At 41.3% G+C, this 19960-nt stretch overlaps 1 protein-coding gene across 2 annotated transcripts in view; it reads right to left on the bottom strand.

The window, feature by feature from the left end:
* Nucleotides 1-433: 433 nt before the first annotated feature.
* LOC146808518 (vomeronasal type-2 receptor 26-like) overlaps nucleotides 434-19960 on the bottom strand; it is a 251490-nt gene continuing 231963 nt past the window's right edge. For both annotated transcript variants that reach the window (XM_085620640.1, XM_085620639.1), the window contains 3 exons: nucleotides 18679-18906; nucleotides 17810-17933; nucleotides 434-3005 (listed from right to left, as the gene is read on the bottom strand). In XM_085620640.1, coding sequence (XP_085476766.1) covers nucleotides 2083-3005; nucleotides 17810-17933; nucleotides 18679-18906 — 1275 coding nt within the window. In that variant the 3' untranslated portion in view covers nucleotides 434-2082. The remainder of the gene's footprint in view (nucleotides 3006-17809; nucleotides 17934-18678; nucleotides 18907-19960) is intronic.

Here is a 19960-nt window from a genome sequence, read left to right as displayed (position 1 = left end):
ATTTAGAGTTTTACATGAGGACTCCAGGTGAGGTTCTGGTCTGTCCAGGGATAAAACATGTTCTAAAGTAAAAAAAACAAAAAACAAAACTAAAATGTTTTTATTCTGCCCCTCTCCAGTGAGGTACAATGTAAAACATCACTTGTGCCAGCAAACTAGGCTTTTTTTACAGCAAGGAGGCAGATTTCAATCACTTTCTCACAAATTTTATATTTAGGTTGTAATAAAAGCCATGTGGAGGCAACTGATGATAACACATTCAGAGTGATTGTTAAAACAGAGAAAGCTGGTCACTTTGGGCAGGTGGGTGAGTATGAATAATGAACATGAAAAACTATGCACCTAGTTGAACCTAAAGCTAGACGTATTCTGGAGCAGATAGTAAGCTTCAGCAAAGAAAGCACAAAGCAGCCCACTACCCCCTTAATTTGTGGTAATCCTTATCAGTGACAGTTTCAGCAACATAGCATAATTGAAACTGCTAGTGAGTGGTGTTGTCCTCCATATGGAGATTCCTCCCTATATATCAACATACACTAGCCACAAATTATTACCAAGGCTGCTATATGGTGTTTACTCTAATTCCCAAAATGGACATCTTGCAATAACTTCTCAAATTGTAGGCTAAGCCGATTTGTCCAGTTGGTCAAAGTTTGTCTTCAAATCCATTCCAGGTTCATGTTGTTGGGCCAGGTTTAACCTAGTTACTGCTTTGTGTTGTTGCAAAATAGTAGGATTTCTGGTTTGGTGACACTGAGCATCAGGAATGATCGGGTCTAGATGGTGAGCAAGGGATGTTTCAGGCAGTGACTCTGTAGTGGATGTGACTTTCAAGTAGGGTTGTGTGATCTCTATGTTTTTTCAGAAATTGTTATGCTGTCTTGGGGAGTAGATCATGAAGTACAAAGGGGATTCATACAGATATTGAAGATTACAGAAGCAAAGAAGGATGCTTGGGGAACTATGCAGGTGGTAGGCATTTTCTGAGATCTGAGGGTGTCCATGTGAACAAACTGGTGTTAAGTGGAGAGGTTGGAGAAGATTTAGAGATGTGTGTCCGAGACTGTGGATGAGAGTGGGATGGTCATTGGTGCTGAATGCATCTAAAAGGTCAAGCATTATTGGGAGGCATTTATCGCCTTGGAAGCTTACAATTTACACACTAAGAGGTTGACAGGCACAGGCTCCATTCAGAAGGCTAGTAATGCTAATTGAAGCATGAGGTTTGTTTTTAAACTTGATCAATAAAAGACTAATGTCTATGTGTTATTAATCGCTGTACACTTTACAAAATAAATGCATTGCTTTGACCCATTGCATAATATAGAGTAGCCAGTTGTTTTTGAGCTGACTTCATCTGTGATGTAATCCACAAGCAGCAGCTGCTTGCTCTTTTAATTGACATAACCAGCATCACCAATAGACATTGACACAAGCAATAGACTCCTTTTCCTATAAACAAAGCTTCATAATACACATCCTACTAATTTAATGTGCACCATTGTTGGTGGTAGTTGCAAGTCCAGGACTCTTCTGAGAGTGCTGTAAACTTGACAAGCAGAAGTCAACCTGTGACCGCAGACAGCTGTCAGCACAAAGAGATATGGCCAAAGGCACACACTAGTTTCCACATACAAAACACATAACACCTACAAATAGCTTCCTGGACTTGATTTACTTGATTGCCGAGAAAGGTGTCACTATCTATTGTTGCATACAACTCAAACCCAGCAGATATCAATCAGCCAACCGCAGACAACACGCATTAACACAAGCTACACATATGCCTGAACACTGCTATGCTCTTTTGTGATGTACTCTTACACAAAATCTAATGGATTATTTTTTATTATCATTTTGTCTTAAGCACAATGTTTACCCAATGGCACCTTGATGTTGTATGCCGATCCTTTCCTCACCTCCTTTTAGAAAATGTTCTATTATGCAACTGGTTAGAAACAATTAGGATTTACCAGCACTTAAAAATCTTTCTTTGCATGAAGGTCATGTTCTGATGCTTTAAAAAAGTACATACATAAGGTTCTTGCAAAACAATTGTGACCACAGCTGTCATTGTAAATGTTATTCTCTTTTTCTATGACCAAATTTAACTTTTCCAACAAGATGTTGCCTTGTGTTTCTCTCTGGTTTTACCAAAATGATAAAACACTTTGGAAAGAATATACACCCCAGCAGTCCAGCACCAGAGCACAGGATGGCAAACACCTCCACGGCCACCATGTACTTCCCCCGGGTGCTCAGGTATGCCGGGATGAAGGAGATCCACACACTGACAAACACCAGCATACTGAAGGTGATCAGCCTGGCCTCGTTGAAGCTTCCAGGGAGATTCCTTGAGACAAAGGCCACTATAAAGCTGACTGTGGCTAGGAGGCCCATGTATCCCAGCATGCAGTAGAAGAAGATGGTATCTCCTTCATTGCATTCAAATACTATTTTCCTGAAATCAGACTTCATGTTGAATTCTGGAAAAGGAGGAGACTGAGTCAACCAAATGCAGCAAATGCAAACTTGGACCAGAGAGCAGAAGATGACGGTACAGCAAGGAGTTGTTGACCCAATCCATTTCCTTGCTGAGCTGTTGGGATTGGTCGCCTTGAAGGCTATGACCACAATGACAGTTTTGGCCAAAATAGATGAAACACTGACAGTGAATATGATACCAAAAACCACTTGCCGCAGCATGCACGTGAGCTTCCTGGGATGGCCGATGAATATAAGGGAGCAGAGGAAGCAGAGCATAAGGGCAACAAGGAGCAGGTAACTGAGCATGCGATTGTTGGCTTTGACGATGGGAGTGTCTTGGAATGTGATGAAGACACAAAGGACAGAAGCAGCGAGGAGGGTCAGCAAGCCAGCAGTGATGGCAAGAGTTAGACCCAGCGGCTCTTCATACGACAGGAACTCAATCGCTTTTTTGATACATTCATCACTTTTCTCATTGGACCATTGGTCATCTGGACACTTTTCACATTTAGTATTATCTAAAAAGATCAAGAAAATACAAAAGCATTTTGTTATAAGAGCCAGCACATGACAGAACAAACCGAGGGACTGTAAATATGATATATACAAACATGTGCATTGTTGAAAGGGTTAATTATACTTACACATTATAATATAAATATACCCTTAAACAGATATTTTCAAAGTGACTTTGATAACACCCTCAAAGTTGCAGATATGTTGGCACCTATGAAAAACTGAAGTAATTATCCCACAATATTGGGATGATATTCGCCAAGTGGACTGAGAAAATTTGCATTTGAATGGCCTTGAACTTCAATCGTATAATGTTTGTAATCTGAAAACTTACTTGGGCCCTTCTGAATCTGTTTATATATTGACCTCTCATCAGGGACATTATGGATTAAAACGCTCTTAGCTGTGGTTCGATGCCTACATCCGGAATAAGAAGGTCAGACGCGGCACTCTGCAATTTATAGCGCATCTATCCACATGGTTTTATAGCATATTTTAAATCCTTTTGCGTCGCCCTTACTGTCTCTTTCATCCCTCAACTCTTTTGTGCTGTCCCTGTTCTGCCACGACTTGTGCCGCTTGAGCGGAGGGACTCGCACCGCAGAATCTTCCTCTCACTTCCACCGGAAATCACTTTCACTCCACGGTCAGCGCTTTACTCGCGCCTGCCTTTCTTCCCCCTCCCACTTCCTACTCTTCTTAAAGAAAGCACTCAGTGCAGACGCATGCAGCGGTGCGCCATAGGCCTGCCAAAGGCAAGCCTGTCTGCCCCCGTCCACGCCTGGCTGTCTCCGGATGCTGGACACTCTGTCCTTCTCTCCTGCTGCTATCTACCTCATACCCGCTCACTCCTTTCCACACTCGTTTTTTTTATACCCATGGCCACCATAAAAAGTGAAAAAGGTGCACGTTTTATAGGCCAAACTTTATTCCGCCTTAGATGTGCACCCAATTCAAAACTTAAAAAGGTTGCTTAACATGCATACCATTGTGCTGTGCCAACATGTTTCATCGCCAAAGGTATTTTTAGAGATTTCTTCAGGGCAACTACAGTCGCTTGGCACTAGTCAGGGACACTTCTTAGAATTTCATTCGGGGACCTTCTTGAGCCATGGCCTCGCGTACCAGCTTGCTTTTACAGGTCACAACACGGGCTCCATATATGAGTCCTCGTAGTGGATCCGCATTCAGCTGTAATGCGAATCACCCAAAGCCTCACGGAGCTCCTTAACTCCACCGGTTAACCGTGACCTGTAAAAACGATTATGGAAGTTTGAAACTATGGTTTCTGAAGAGGGGCTCCTTGCCTACATATTTCAGGTTCCATGTGGAAAAGGGCAACTTAATACATGCAGTGTAGAGTTGTGGTGTCCTAAACTGTTTCTTGGGGGTATTGAAAACATATGCGGTGGGGTGCTAGGTGTCTGTATCTCTTCCACCTCAAAAATAGCTGCATTGACTATCCTTGATGATACATTTCTAACTAGATATCAAAAAAATTCTTGGACTTGGGCCATGTTTGACCAATTTTGTTATCACCCAAAACTGGCGGAACACCATACCCCTAATTTTGCAAAATAGAAGAATAGACTATATGAATCTGAAATACTGAAGGTACCAATACATGAGGTGAGAGCATGTCCTTAGCAGCAACAGAAGATATGGTGCATTGGAGTACAATATTAGAATCTTGCTGATTTAATATCATCGTATGATTGTACAAACTTTGCAGACGAGGCCTGCGGACTAAATAAACAAATGATTAAAGTAAGCAACTGTAACTACTTTGATATAGTGTAATGACAACGAGTGCCTGATAATGTTATTTGTATGTAGCCATGTATTTAAAAAACAATAATAACTTCTTAATACCATTTTTCCATGGATTTATATATAACAAATGTGCCCTTTCTGCGTGTTCACCCCAGACTCAATGCAATTTGCTGGACCCTAAACTGGTAGTGCTAAATTTAGTTTCACCCATCAGCTCTATTTAACTGTTCTCTTAAGTCAGACCATTGTAGATGGTGCAGAAAATGAACTTATGATGTGAATGTTTAAAGTCTTATGCGGGCTCTAGTGGAAATTTACTGAAGAGAAATACTCATTGTGCAGTGGTAATTTCATTAAGTTTTGGTCCTTTCACTTTACTCTTAAATGACATTTCCAAACTTATGCTGTTACACCATGGTGCCGTTTATAGCAAAAATATACTGTGAGCATACAGGAATAACCAGGAAGTGAGCAGCTGGTGTTTGCATCATTTTACAACATTATATTCAGAAGAATCCATTCCATCTTTGCTACACCTTCAAAATCAGAATTGTGGTCTCAGTGATAATACAAATACACCTAATGATGTTGATTTAGCATTCAGTTTGGCTGACACATCCTCTCCCATTAGTTCCCTAAAAGCAGCTAAGGCCCCGTGCCCGACTACATCCCAGGTGATTTGTACAAATCTGAACCCTCGATTTGGGAATTTTATGTCGATCTCCTATCCAACGCAATTGCAACTGGGGGTAGGACCACAGACACATGGAGGGGTGCAGAGAAAATTCTTTTTAAAAGGGAATGCCTCTTCTCTATTCAACTATAGGTCAATTAGCCTCATTGATAATCTGCAAACAATATTTGCTACTCGACAAGTTGCAAGAATGGATGGACACTAATCAAATCCTGTCACCCTTACAAGCAGGATTCCGTGCCAAAACTAGCACGCCAGACCAAGGGGTCCATTATGATGTCGGGTGGATCGCCACTGCCCAACCGGCGGTGTCGATCCACCTGACATCTATCCCCGCATGCCCTCCAATTACCCCCGCCATATTACAATGGCGGGGGTCGCAGCGGCGGACGAAAAGACCGTCCGCCACACCTCTGGCAGGCAATCCCTCCAGATCTCGGGCCTAATATGGTGACGGTGTCTGGAAGACACTGCCATCCATATCAGGATGCCTGATGGAGAGGGCCTTTCCATGGTGGCGATGCCGCCATAGAAAGGCATGCGGGCTTTTGCATTGGGGGCCTGTTGCAGGTCCCCGGTTGGGGGGTGGGGGGTGCACTTGGGGGGTACCCATGGTACCCCTAACATTTGCAAGCACAAGGTGGCAGGCACCGTGCGATGCCTGTCATGTTGCGCATGCAAATGCACAACATGCATTTTTACATTGCGGCAGGTGCTGCTTACAGCACCGTCCGCTGCAATGTAAAAAATGCGGGATGCGACCGCCATGGTGGCGGACGCATCCTGATTGGCATGGTGCGACTGCCGCACCTATGGCGGGCTGTCCCTTTTGCCGTTGCAGCATCGTAATGATGCCCCAAGTTTTTAGGTTTGCATTACTGTGTTTGAAGTATGCTCTGATTTATAGTCAAAAACTCTATGTGGCTTTCATAGATCTGCATGCAGCCTTTGACTTAATTTCTCGAAGACTTATGTGGAAGGTGTTAATTGAAATGGGGGCCCAGGCCAACCTGATTAATTTAATTGCAAGGCTGCACAAAAATGATTACACCCAGGTACGATGGCGCAACCAAGGGGAAATAACAGAGCAGATTCCAATTCGTCATGAGGTATGCCAAGGTTGTTTTGGCTGCAACTCTGTTTAGATTATATATAAATGATGTTGTTAAGATACTGCAGAACTGTAACAACGACTCTCCTGTATTGAATGGCAACAAGATTCCTATATTACTTTTTTTCTGATGATTCCTTACTCATATCGAAAATCTGTACCGGCCTTCAAAATTTAATTAACACGTTTCTGAACTTCTGTGTTATTAGGGGCCTGGAAATAAAAGTGAATACATGATAAGGGAAAGCACTGTGAGAGTGGCTGACAAACCTCTTGAAAGACGTTATTGCTTCGATGATCTGGGTGTCAAACTGACCGACACGCTTAGTTGGGAACCCCAGCTTAGAAAAAGCACCTTACTTCTGACACAAAGATCCAAAGCAATGCTCAGACTGGATAAGCCAACGCGGTCCAGAGCCATATCCCCAGTTTTAGAGGTATATCGAGCCAGAGCCCTGGTTGCTGTTTTTTTTGGTGCCAAAGTCTGGTGGTATGCGGATACTCAGAAATTAACAGTGGAGTAAAATACATTTATCAGATCACTTATCTGTGTTCCTTCAGTACACTCCTTCTTCTACTTTTCTTGGACTTTGGTAGCAAACATATTGCAGATATGGCACACTTACGATATTTGATGGTTTGGGGTTCGTATCTGGTCTACCCCAGAACTAATTGAATATAGAGGTGCATTGAGGGATTTGATGAACATCAATGGCGGCCTCAAGACCCCTTGGTTACAATACATTTCAACATGGTGTAGGAGAATGGGGCAAAGCAGACTCTGGGATAGTCCTGAGAGAATCGGAACCTCTGAGGATGCTGTTCTCAAAACCAGGTATTGGGCCTTCCTGAATGACCAGCAGCTAGCAATGGCTTATTTAGGTCGTCTGACTGATCAGTTCCTTGAATTCAAGCCTAGCCAAAGTTTGAAGTTTTCATTGATATCATTTCTCCCCCCCCAACTGGCCAAAAGTCTGTTTGTGAGATTTCGTTTGGGTAGCCTGCTAGTGAAAACCTTCAGGAGTACGTGGGCAAGGGAGCAGAATTCAGACAAATGCCCTTCCTGTGGGGAAGTTTCTGAGACAGAGAACGCATTTTGTTTTTCTGCTCAGAATATTATGCCCCCCCCCCCCCCCAGGAAATGGATACGCCCTGCCTGTTTAAATCTGAAGGCTAATTCTTATAAAATTGCATACAGAATTTTTAAAACTGACACCTCTGAAACAATATTTTTTTTCTGTAAGTCTGTTTTTAGCCAATATTTGGCACAAACGCTGTAAGGTTATACTCTAGTGAAAGGAAGGGTATATTACTCCCTTCTTAGAATTGAATTCTGATAGCTGGGGTTTGTGCGACTCTCTTCAATTAGATTATAATGCTGTAGCCCTGTCAGCTAAGTAAGGATACATTAGTTCTCTGCTAGATTTGCACAGATGTTATATTAGAAGAATGCAACTGTACCTTTGGTATTATAACTGACTTTTTCTTTTTATTAGATCTCTTAAACAAGTGAGAACATTTTAATGGCCTGTTTTGCCCACTTATCTTTATATTGTACAAATTGTATTGTATTGTATTTTAGACTTTTAACTATGCACATGTTCTTGTATTTGTACGCTTTGATGGTGCTTGGCAAACCGAATAAAGCTAATTTTATGACATAAATCTGTTATCCTCTACAAATAAATCAAGAAACCTGCTAGAAAGGTATGTACAAATGTCTCCATGTTTAGAAAACTAAACCCTAAATAAACAATCCACATTAATATGATTGCCAAACAAATAAAACTAAATATAAAAAAACATAAAAACATTTTTCAAACAAGCCAAAGTAAAAATGAAGCAGCTGTAACTTTGAAGCCAACAAAATAAAAAAAAGCTAACAATTAGAAAATAGTTATTCTAAGCACAGACATCTGCTAAGAGTACTACTATTTTTAAACCCAAACCCCTTGCTAAAGCTAAAACAATATGTTAAACCCCACCTCAATTACTATTCCTAGTCCTATGTAACCAACATTGAGGAAAATGTTAGTCTTTCAGTGTGTGATGTTAGCTACACTCACTCAAAACTAAAATAATGTAGGAAATACTAATAAATATTATCTCATATAGCTATTTTAAATCCTTAAAAAATAACATTTTACAAATGACATAGCTTTAAATCATCATGTAATTTAATATAAATGAAAACAAATAACACTAGAGAATACATAAAAAAATCAAATGTTAAATAAAGGTTTTAAAAAAAAATAGAAAAGAAAATCTAAACTATATATAAACTATAAATCCATTAGGAAAAACAAAATACAAGATGTAATCATTCACATAAATAAAGTAAAATGCAATCCCACAGACATTGTTAAATAATATTAAAAAGTTATTTAATATACTTTTACAAATTATGTTTAAAAAAAGATTACCCATTTAACAACATTTCCAAAAGAAGTACCAAATGCTGTTTCATCAAATATTGTTCTTTATTTACACTTAAGCATCAATTTAAATATTGACATATACACTTCAAATATGAATACATTTAAAACAGTCCATATTCAAAACTCCCAAAAGAATCCAAAATAATAATTCACATAAATGTAATCACACAAATGTTGTTAAATATTATTAAAATATATTTAACATCATTTGGCAAAATATTTTTTTTAAGTATTTTACCTTTAACAACATTTTATAAATAAAATACCAAATGCTCTTTCATCAAATATAATATTGTATTGGAAAACAATTCCATTAACATTTAAATAAAATGGGTGAATAAAATGCAAAAGATAAAAAGGTATGACGAGGCCTAGACCAAAGGAGTTGGGGCAATAAAAAGGTTTACTAAGCTGGAAATTATGGGATAGTGATTTATCTATGTATGTCACATAGCACTTTAGCACTTGGTTTTCATTATTGTTTTTAATTAGATACATCTTTAACATAGGTATTTTTAGCACTTAAAAAATCTGTTAGCACTTTATTGAATTAGCGACTGTAGCAAGCACTAAGCACTTTCATTTTACTGTTAGGCCTGAGGTCATGTGAAGCTGAGATTGCAGCGTTGTAGAGACTTTTATAAAGTATATCGAATATGTGTATAGGTAATTAATGTTTTATGTATTGGGAGGCCAGGTCGAATAATATAACTGTTATAGGCCTCTGGGTATTTTGCACATTTTGCACTATTTGCACAACTGAAACTATATGTATAGGTAATTAATGTCCTATGTATTTGGGGGCCAGGTTGAAAAAGGAAATTATTATAGGCTTCTGGGTACCTTGCTTATTTTTGCACATTTTACACTATCTGCATAACTGAAATTATGGAGATGTATACCTTTGTCTAAAGTTTGCTGTTTTATAATTATTTTGATCTACTGCTCATGGACTTTGTTTGTTTACTGTATTTACTGTGTACTGGTTTTGTTGCTCTCTTGCTCTGCTCAATAAAAAATAAAAAAATAAAACAGTTAAATAAAAAATTAAACAAAATAGATGAGGTCAGAAATTACCATTTTTAATGACTAGAAATACATGTAACAATAAATACTCAAACAATGAAAAACATTTTGATGCACTAAATTCAAATGAATCTTTATTTGGTTAAAAGCCCTAAATGAGCCACCAATACAGTAATGTAATAATTTTGCATACAATGATTCATTTAGAAACAGAAAAATATATTTGAAAACACTACCCACCCAATAGCTAAATACAACCTAAAAACCTAAATAAAATAACAGTGGAAAATTGAAAAACATATGTGTAATGTTTTAACAATATTTATACCTAAAAACATTTTAAATATTGAAACTAATTTTAAATATTAATAAATGTTGAACATTACCTACACAAAACCCCAATAAAACCCAATCACCCATTCATTCCAATATGCAATCACCAAAATATATATATATTTTTTGTAATTCTTTTTATTAAACCAACTCGACAGTCTTACAGCAGATGTTCAGTGACAGGCGAAGGTAGGTACAAACGGCCACATAGTACACAGTTCAATACATGTTACAAGCAGATTTCCCTAGCGGTCAAGGAGATACATGAGCCTCATCCACCGTCTGCCTGCTCGGTGGGGGACAAACATCGCCTCTATATTGGTTCCATGCTCCCCACACCTTATTCCACTTTCCGGGGCAGCCCCTGGCAACAAACACAGACTTCTCCCTCCACATGCACCAATCCAGGTCCTCTCTCCACTTCCCCAGCCCGGGTGACTGCGCCGCACCCCACAACTGCACGATGTTCCTCTTTGCTATCATGAACGCTAGCGTAGCCCACTGTTGAGTGTGTGTGTTGAGGTCATTGGGCTCCCAGACATTGAGCAGGCACCTGCGCGCCTCTGGGTGGATGTCTACTCCCAGCACGGCCTGCATAACCCGGTGCACGTCTCTCCAGTACGCTTCTATACACCGACAACCCCAAAGGATATGAAAGAAAGTCCCAACGTCTCCACACCCCCTCCTACACAACTCGCTATCCGCCTGCCCCATGCGGACCAGCCCGGGACCCGTTACATATGTCATATGTAGAATATTAAGCTGTACCAGCCTAAGTCTGGCCTGAGTCGCCACCACCCTAGGGGAGGAAACCGCGTCCTGCCAATCCTCATCGTCAAGTTCAAGACCTTCACTGTTCCACTTGCCCCTAAGGCGCACCAGCGGATCCTCCATATTATTGATCAATTTCCTATAAATAAGAGAAATAGTTTTCTCAGGAATATGCCCATCTAATACTCTGGCCTCCAGCGGCGAGGCCTCCGGCAGCGATTCCCCCCCCAGAGACCTGCGCCCGCAATGCATGCCGGACCTGCAGATAACGGAAATACTCGGCATCGGCCATGGCATACTGCTCCTTAAGGGTGGAAAATGGCAATACCGCGCCCCCAGCCCACACATCCCTAATCTGAGTGATACCTATAAGGTCCCACTTATCGAAGCCCTTGGATTTCCATAGGCTCCCTAGCTTTTCGGAATTCCATAAAGGCGTTGCTAGCGTCAGTTTACCGTCCCACCCCAAATGCTTATTTACTGCATGCCATGCTTGGACGGCATGCGCCGTAGGGCCGGTTAGCGGGAACCTACCCTGCCTGGCATACAACGCTCTAGTATACTCTCCCCCCGGAAGCAGCCACCTGTCTATGGCGTAACCGGGATCACTCGGGCTGCAATATATCCCGTGATTAATCGCTGCTAGCTGGGCCGTCCAATAGTATTTCCTGATATCGGGGAAACTAATACCCCCATCGTACCAATTCAGGGTCAGCTTAGAGAATGCGATCCGGGGTCTGCCATCCCATAGGAGTTTTCTCTGGAGGCTCTCAATCTCTTTAAAGTAGGATCCAGGGACCGCATCCATCGTGTTATGAAGTACATATAGGAAACGCGGAAGGGCCATCATCTTAAAGAGGACCGCCCTCCCCAGCATAGAGAGAGGAAGGGATTTCCAACGCACTACATCCGCTTTAAGGCATTGCAAGGGCGGGTCTAGGTTACAGGCAAAGCGTCGGCTCGGGTCCAGGGATACATAAATCCCGAGGTATTGGAAGCCGTCAGTGGCGATTGCTATTGGGCAACCCGGCGGTATCCTTGGCGGTGCGCCAGAAAGCACATAGATGACAGACTTGGACCAATTAACTGTATAACCGGAATACCTACCAAATATAGCTATGACGTCTAATAAGCAGATCACCGACCCAGAGGGAGCAGCAAGGTAGAGCAGGACATCGTCTGCGTATAAGGAGATCTTATCCTCCCACTCATGGGTCCACCGCAGCCCCCGAATAGAGTGGTCTTGCCGAATCCAAGCCGCCAGCGGCTCAAGTGCGAACCAAAATATATTTATTTTAATTTTTAAAGCACTAGCCACACAGTAGCTAGAAGAAAAACCACCAACCCAAACAAACACATTTAAAATATAAAAATAATTTCAAAATATTAATAAATTAACAAATTTAAAATAGCAAAAATATATTCACTCAACACCTTAAAAACCCGGCAACTCCCAAAAATAATAATTAATGTGGAACAACCAGAGAAAGAAAGTGATTATGAGACAGCAAAGGTAAGAATGGCCTGTGTATGGAGGGGTCTCCCAAGTCTCCCTGAGTGGACCTGCCATGAATTGCACCAAAACTTCCGAAAGTGTCAAGAATCACATGTGAATAGCAGCCTGCCATGGGACCGTGGAATTGGTGCTGCTGATTTTGGAATCGCAATACTTCTTCAATGCCAAGCTGGAAGATGTGATTGGCCGGGATGCTGCAAGTGCCATATCAGCCAACATGGTCATGCTCAATCAGAGGTCGCATCTTTCGTTGCAGTTTCCCAACTGCCCCATGCTTTTAGAGATCACTGCTGCCGAAGACGTGTGCCACCATGTGAGTCACAGTATGGATCTCTCCCCGCCCTTAAGTTTTCAGTGGGGTCACGGCCTCTACAGTTCGAGATCAGCTGACGCAGGAAGAGGACCAATTCACACATGCATCTTGCACCACTCAGACTGCAACTACGGAACACATTTAACCTCACAGTTTATAACTGAGAGTGGAATAAGAGACTAAGGAAGCAGATCAGGTTCTTCTATCTGAACTTAAGACTTTTGCTGCATAACCTTAAAGAGGTGAAAGTGAACTGACCTGTGGTGAACACCTATACCTAGGGTCATTTCTTAGTAAACTGCGCCTGTGCCTAATCAGTGTATTTTCCCTTGTCCCCCACAACCTCCCTGAGATGCCTTTGACTGCTTACCCTCTCTATCCTGAGAGTCAAAGGTGTACTTGGCCCAGTTTACAGAGCTATTGTTTGTCGGACCCCAGGGCAAAAGTGTCAAATGATCTCAACCACAAATTTTGGAGCACATTTTCAGCAAAGTGCCCACCCCAAAGAGAGTCACACACCTTATAATATGATGACAATCACAAGGATACACATGTAACTGTGCTCTACCAGGAGCTGATAACTGGGCTTTCAGCTTTTCTTTGACCTTTTTTTAGTTTCCCATATATTGTTGAGATCTTGGCCCTCATAATTCTTGTTTATTTTGCTTTTTTAATTCATGATTGACCAGTTAGTTATGTTTATTTTCTATAGGGTGCTGTTTCTCCATTTTTTGTTATCTTGCTTTGGTCATTGACATCTGCCTCAAAGAAGGGATGCAGGACTGTGTTACATTGTATGTTTCCTTTTCCCTCCTTTCTATTACTTTTCAAATCAGATCAAATCAACTTTATTCGGCTAACTTAGCCACATATGTTTCACATCACATTATATTTCATAAAAAGTAATGTGAAAAATCCACATAACATTTCTTGAAAAGATATTCTTGTTCATCCATAAAAGTCTCACAGCACAACATATTTTATGAACTTAAAAATTCATAAAACATTGGCATAATAGTGCTCCTTCTGACCAGTACTATATGAAGATAGTGACCTTGAGGCATGTGTCACATTTTTGTGAGAACTGTGTCATCAGCTTAGCACCAAGTCAAGTCCATATGCCAGCTATGTTTAAAACATTTTCCGACACTCATCTAATTTGTTACACAAGAGAACAACTTTTATATCTACATGTGGTGCATTGTAGACATGTAAGTCCATCCTTTGATTCCTTTGAGTCCATCTCAGAATTTCTGTCCAGTATTATATTATTATTGACACATGGTCAACAGAATCCACAGGTCCAGGAATTTCTCTTGCTAGACCAGATTCATGCAAAATCATTTATTTGATTTGTGATGCCCTTCGTGCAGCATCGGGTGCACTTCCTGATGCTTGCACTTCCTTAGGTCTTATCCAAATGCATTCATTCCCTTACCACACAGCAGGGCACACGTCATGATTCATCTAGTTATTCTGAGTTTAGTTTTCAGGATAAACAATAGTCCTAATGACTTCCAACAGGGCCAGTGGTGGCAAGATGTTCATCCACTCTACATGAATCCAATTTTCTCTCAGAACACACTCACACATAGAAACTAGATCGTGATACATCAACCTGCATTTTGTAGTATGTAAAACAGTACCACAGTAGTACTACTTACCTCAAAAGTCTAAATCTCAACGGCCACCTCTCCTATATTTCCTATTGGTATAACGTCACAAATGTAAGTTTCCCTACTTAGGACCCGATTTTGAAGTCAGATGGAACTGAGTCAGTCAGATATGGATTCGGTACTGGGACCGGCCGACCTCCTGTTGGCGGTCCCAACCCAGCTATTCTTTACAATAGGAGCATGCATTCTGGCCGGAATGCATGCTTTCATTGTACAGAGAAGAGGTGCAGTTCACCTAAAGGTGGCTGCCACCAGGTGCAGGGATCAACAGGGGCATCATAGATGCCCCCTCAGCCTCCAACCGGAGGCCGTGCTCCCATGAGGGTCCTGCTAAGGGGAACCAAAGTCGAATTCCGACAGCCTTTCTGTGTTGGAAAGGCCAGCACAGAAAGGCTGTCAGTATCTGACATTGCAATTCTTGGGCAGAAAGAGACACCCTTGGGATTACTGGAGGCTTTCCGAATGGTGCTCTCTGAGACCATCGGAAGCCATTCGTAAATCTGGTTTGGTTTGCTTTCCAACCGACTCCATCCAAATGTGTCGGTCAGCAATTAATCCGAACAGACGATTACGATACCTAAGGTTGGAGCCATTTCCTTCAGCATCGTAATCCGACCCTTATGGACTGATTCTGATCCGGGTCGCAGAGCACTCCGGAGTGTTTTCCGACCGAGCCAGACCCCTACAGTCCCACCGAGCAAGCACTATGCGCACGTATGCTGTTGGACTCGGTTCGTTCGGACTCCCATAGAAGTCAATGGGAGCCAGTTGTACGACGCGTACATGCGCTCCCATTGACTGAATGGGTTCGTTTTGACAAGTGCGCCCCCTACAGTGGGTACGCATCGATGCCATCTGCACCGTACATGCCTGTGTTGTGTCCGAGTCATAGGGCTGCGGGTGTCAGGGGGTCCGACGCGGACCCCCGAAGTCCGACTCCGGGAGCTTTTGCGGCTTCGGCTCGCACAGCATGTCCGACGCGTGCATCGTACTGGCTTGGTTGTAAATTGCATCCATTGCACACCACGGTTAGCTTCCGCCCGAGACGTACGGAGCGGTTCAGACCTGGAAACGACTCGATCGGTGAATCTCATGTAGCTCGCATCATACTTGCACGCTCGTACAGCTGTACGAGTCAGCCGGAAAACATGTGTACGGCTTGTAGTTTTTCCGGCCAGATCGCGTTCGGTGCCCTTCCGACCCAGATCGGAATCGGCCCCTTAGTAGGAATTGTGGAAATGACCAGGGTGATTGGCTGGAAAAAACGGTACGCTTACTACTAAGGAGCTCATTATGATGTAAGGCGGACTTGCGTCTGCCCGACACCGTTGCAGATTGGATTTGCCCAATCAAAGGTTGGTGTTTCTAATCCCACAATTTGGAAGAGAGCACCCTATGGGTGATCGGAATCATCCATTTTGCAATGGCAGCTTGTGCGGTAGGTGGAAAAGACCCGCAGACAAGCTGCCAACCGAACCTTCTCCGGATTGGCCCCCAGAATCTGGAACTCCCTTTCCCCTGATATCAGACTGAATCCATCAATCACCTCATTCAAAAATTCATTTCTGATGAACAAATATCCACACTAGAACTCTTTGACTCAGCATAACGAATGTAAATGACACAATGTCCAAACCTGGACTCACACCTACCATTCGTCAGCTGGGTGGTTTACTCATGAACATCCACCCGATTTGCAATGGTTATTGACAGCATTTGTTGCTTGGTTGTCATATTTTCGTCTTGCCTAACCAATTGTTCAGCACTCTGATACCCTAATAGGGTCAAGTCCACGCAATATAAAACTTTATAAATAAAAAAATGGGTCCTTCCAATTCTCTGACGAACTCAAAGAGCCAGTCGGAAGCACAGCAGAATCCTGCCGCTGGTTTCCCTCCGATCGCTGGCATCATAATACGGCGGTGGGAGAGAAATCATTGATGTCAGGCGAAAAGCTTCCAACAAGCTGTTGTATTTCCTTCTGCTTAATATCTAAATCAGCTCCAAAATTGTAGGGTATTTGGCAGGAGTAAGCAGGGGTTTATGGAAAGTTAGGGAGGGATTTAGGGTAGGATGTGCACCCACAGGCAAAATGTAAACCCATTCCTCTTTAGAAATTGAACTTCTAAAGTTATTGCAACCAAAAAAGGACTCAAATAGTCTTGAATATACCCAAACTTCGAGCCTGAGTAAATCTCGCACCACACATGAACAGCCACTGTTACTGCTACATCCTGCCATGGAGAATAACTGAGGTAGGTACTTAAAATAAAACCCATTGGATAATAATTCATTGGAATTGCATTATTTGAACTAGTTAAAAATAAAATACATTCAATTTAATGTTAAAACAATCTGAAAATAAAATATATTTATTGCAAATTAATGTTATATATTTATTTGAAATGTAGAAGAAAGCACTTGCAACTGAATTTTGAACTCAAAATGTTGTTCATTTTAATATATATATTTTTAAATGACCCCTTAAGGAAAATGTGTATAATTATGTATTGCATATTAAACATGTAAAAATAGTATGTATATAATTAATTTAAGGTAATGTAGTTATTTTTAATGTAAGGTATATTTATTTTTTAAAGTCAAAGTCAATAATGTAATCTAAAATTATTTCCTATGGAGTGCTCTGTCACATAGAGCTCTATTTGTTGTCCCTTTATTGACCATGGGAGGGTGTTTCAATATAAGTGGTTGGCCATCTTTTGTGCTGGACTTGCTACTGCACCTTTTTGCCAGTAGTAACTACAGCTTGCACATTTGACTCCACCCCCTGTTTTGGGGGATGGGGAGCCATTAAGTCCACAGTTTTGAGAAATGTTACACTCATAAATGATGAACAGTTAAAAAGTTGTAAAGTTACACAAATGTGTACGAGTAAGCGTATACATGTACTTTTCTCACAAGTGTAAGATACCTTTGTGAATAACCCTGAAAAAACTGCAAGGTCTAACACTGAAAGGGATCAGAAGTCAGACAATAAAGGATATCACTCTTATGAGAATCTTCTTTGTACTTCCCACTGTTCTGCATAATGCCACGGATTACCACTCTGGAAAAGGGTTTGACATTGGTAATACCATGATGATGTGTCTCTAAAAAACAAAAGTCAATTTAGACCACATTAGTTGCACACCTACCATTGCCAGTGCTGATCTCTCCCTGGGAGCAGGGGATACAGTCAAAGCAGTATAAGGGCTCCCCTTCTCTGGCAGCCTTCCTGTGCCCAGGGGGGCAGGGGTCACTGCAGACGGAGCGCGGAACCTGCAGGAGAAAAGAAAGATGAGGGAAACGTATACAACATTGGGCAGAGGACATTCTAGTAAATAGAAATGGAGAATGTTTGAAGAGTAATGGGAGCACTAAAGTAAGACAGAGAGTAAGACAGAGAGAGGTGGAGAGAGAGCTTCACTATTGCCTTCTTCTAACAATTGTGAATGGAGCTAGGTTCTCACGAGGCATTACACACCCGGTGAACCATAGGTGCTCTTATGCTCTTTTGCAGTGGATATTTACCTTTTACAATTGTGGCACCTGTACAATCGTTACTAGAATTTTGATGATTTGAACCACAAAACAATACACAAAAATACAGGCACAAGCATTCATCAAAAAATATGTTGTTTGATTTACAAACAAATGTAAAGAAATAAAAATGTTACTTTCAAGCGCAAGGTTGAAGATTTTCCAAATTCAATTGTGTATGCCTGTCATCTATATTGTATTCTGTTTGACGCAGTTGCTAGGCTCACACTAATCATTCAGAGGATATCAACTTTAGTCTCTAATTTAAATTTCCTTCACATTTACCGAATGTTTGCGAATTCCAAATTATACATGTTGCTTCTTTATTTACATAGAATTGTTTTCACTCCATAACGTAGCCTAAGAGCCACACCCACTGATTTGTCTCTTGCTCACGTCACCACCAATCAGATTTATCAGCTATCACTGCTGAAATCCATTATGAGGGTCCATTGTTCTATAATACAGATATTTCCACTCTCACCATCAAAGATCCACCATTCCACCGGATGCTGCTCATATTGATGTTTTCACTGTTGCCTTCTGAAGCTCTGGGGTCAAGCTTCCCCACCTTAATGAGTTGGAATTGCTCATCTTGCGATATCTGGATGTTCAGGATTAGATAGCTGGCAGGGCCATCTCCATTGGTATCAAAGAACACTTCCTCCCCATTGGGCATCACAAAATGCTGCTTTTTCAGATAATGGAGAATCTGCAATGTGTAAGATGATGTAAAAGAGAACCTATGTTATTCAAGATATTCATCCCCACCCCCTTTGCACACTATGATAATCGCTAGTCTACCATTGGCATTGAACTAGATAGTGTGAAAGGAAGGAATTAAACATTTTACTAAAAAATACAATGCAACAAAGATTTTCGCAAAAGATTCTATGCTATCACTAGGATCAAGTATTCAGGACCTGAGTAGCTATCCTAATGTCTGACTGGATGTGAGAATCAAAAACATATATGAGTTAATGTAAGAGAAAAATATAAAGCTAGGGGAAATGCCAGGAGAAGTCAGCACACTGGGTGTAAAAACCAGACGGAGGAGCAGGCTGGACACAAAGACCTCAACACAAATCATTAGTAGCAATTTTGTCTCAAACGCTATTTGATGAGGGTGGACTGTGTCCTTTCGGAAGGGTCACCCCAGATTTTGACTTCCTTTGCTGAACCCATTTTTGTTGGCTTTTAGGACTCAGTGCACTTCACCCCTGCTATTCAGTGGTAAAGTGCTTGTGAACTCCCTTAAACTTGGTAAAATTGGCATACCCATCATTGGTACGTTTAATTTACTTATAGGTCACTAGTAAATGGTTTACCTGTACCAAGGGCCCTTAAATTAAATTCAAGAGGTGCATTACCCATCGTGACACCCACTAAGGTAGCACTGTAAAACTGGTTTCAGGCATTCCACTGAAGCCTGTAGTGCAGTTTTAAACTGCCATTTCAACCTGGCAAAAAATTAACTTTTTGCCAGGCGTAAACCTTATAATATTTAATATTTGTAAGTCACCCATAAGTTAGACACTAACGGCTCATAGGGTAGGGTGCATGATACTCAAAAAGTAGGATATGTGTGCTGAAACCGAACATTTCCAGAAGTAATTTTTTCACTGTTGTGACGTTATCTCTCCCACAGACTAGCACTCGATTACTTTATTACACTTAAAAAGATATAAATGGTCTAAATAAGTTCCTGGTGATAAATGGGAAGGGTATGCCTAAAACCAACGCATTTTTGTCCCATTGTTGCTTTA

The sequence above is a fragment of the Triturus cristatus genome, chromosome 8 (assembly GCF_964204655.1).
Source record: "Triturus cristatus chromosome 8, aTriCri1.1, whole genome shotgun sequence".
Lineage (NCBI taxonomy): Eukaryota > Metazoa > Chordata > Amphibia > Caudata > Salamandridae > Triturus > Triturus cristatus.
The sequence above is the reverse complement of the archived record's forward strand: the minus strand, read 5'-3'. Positions and strand labels throughout refer to the sequence as shown.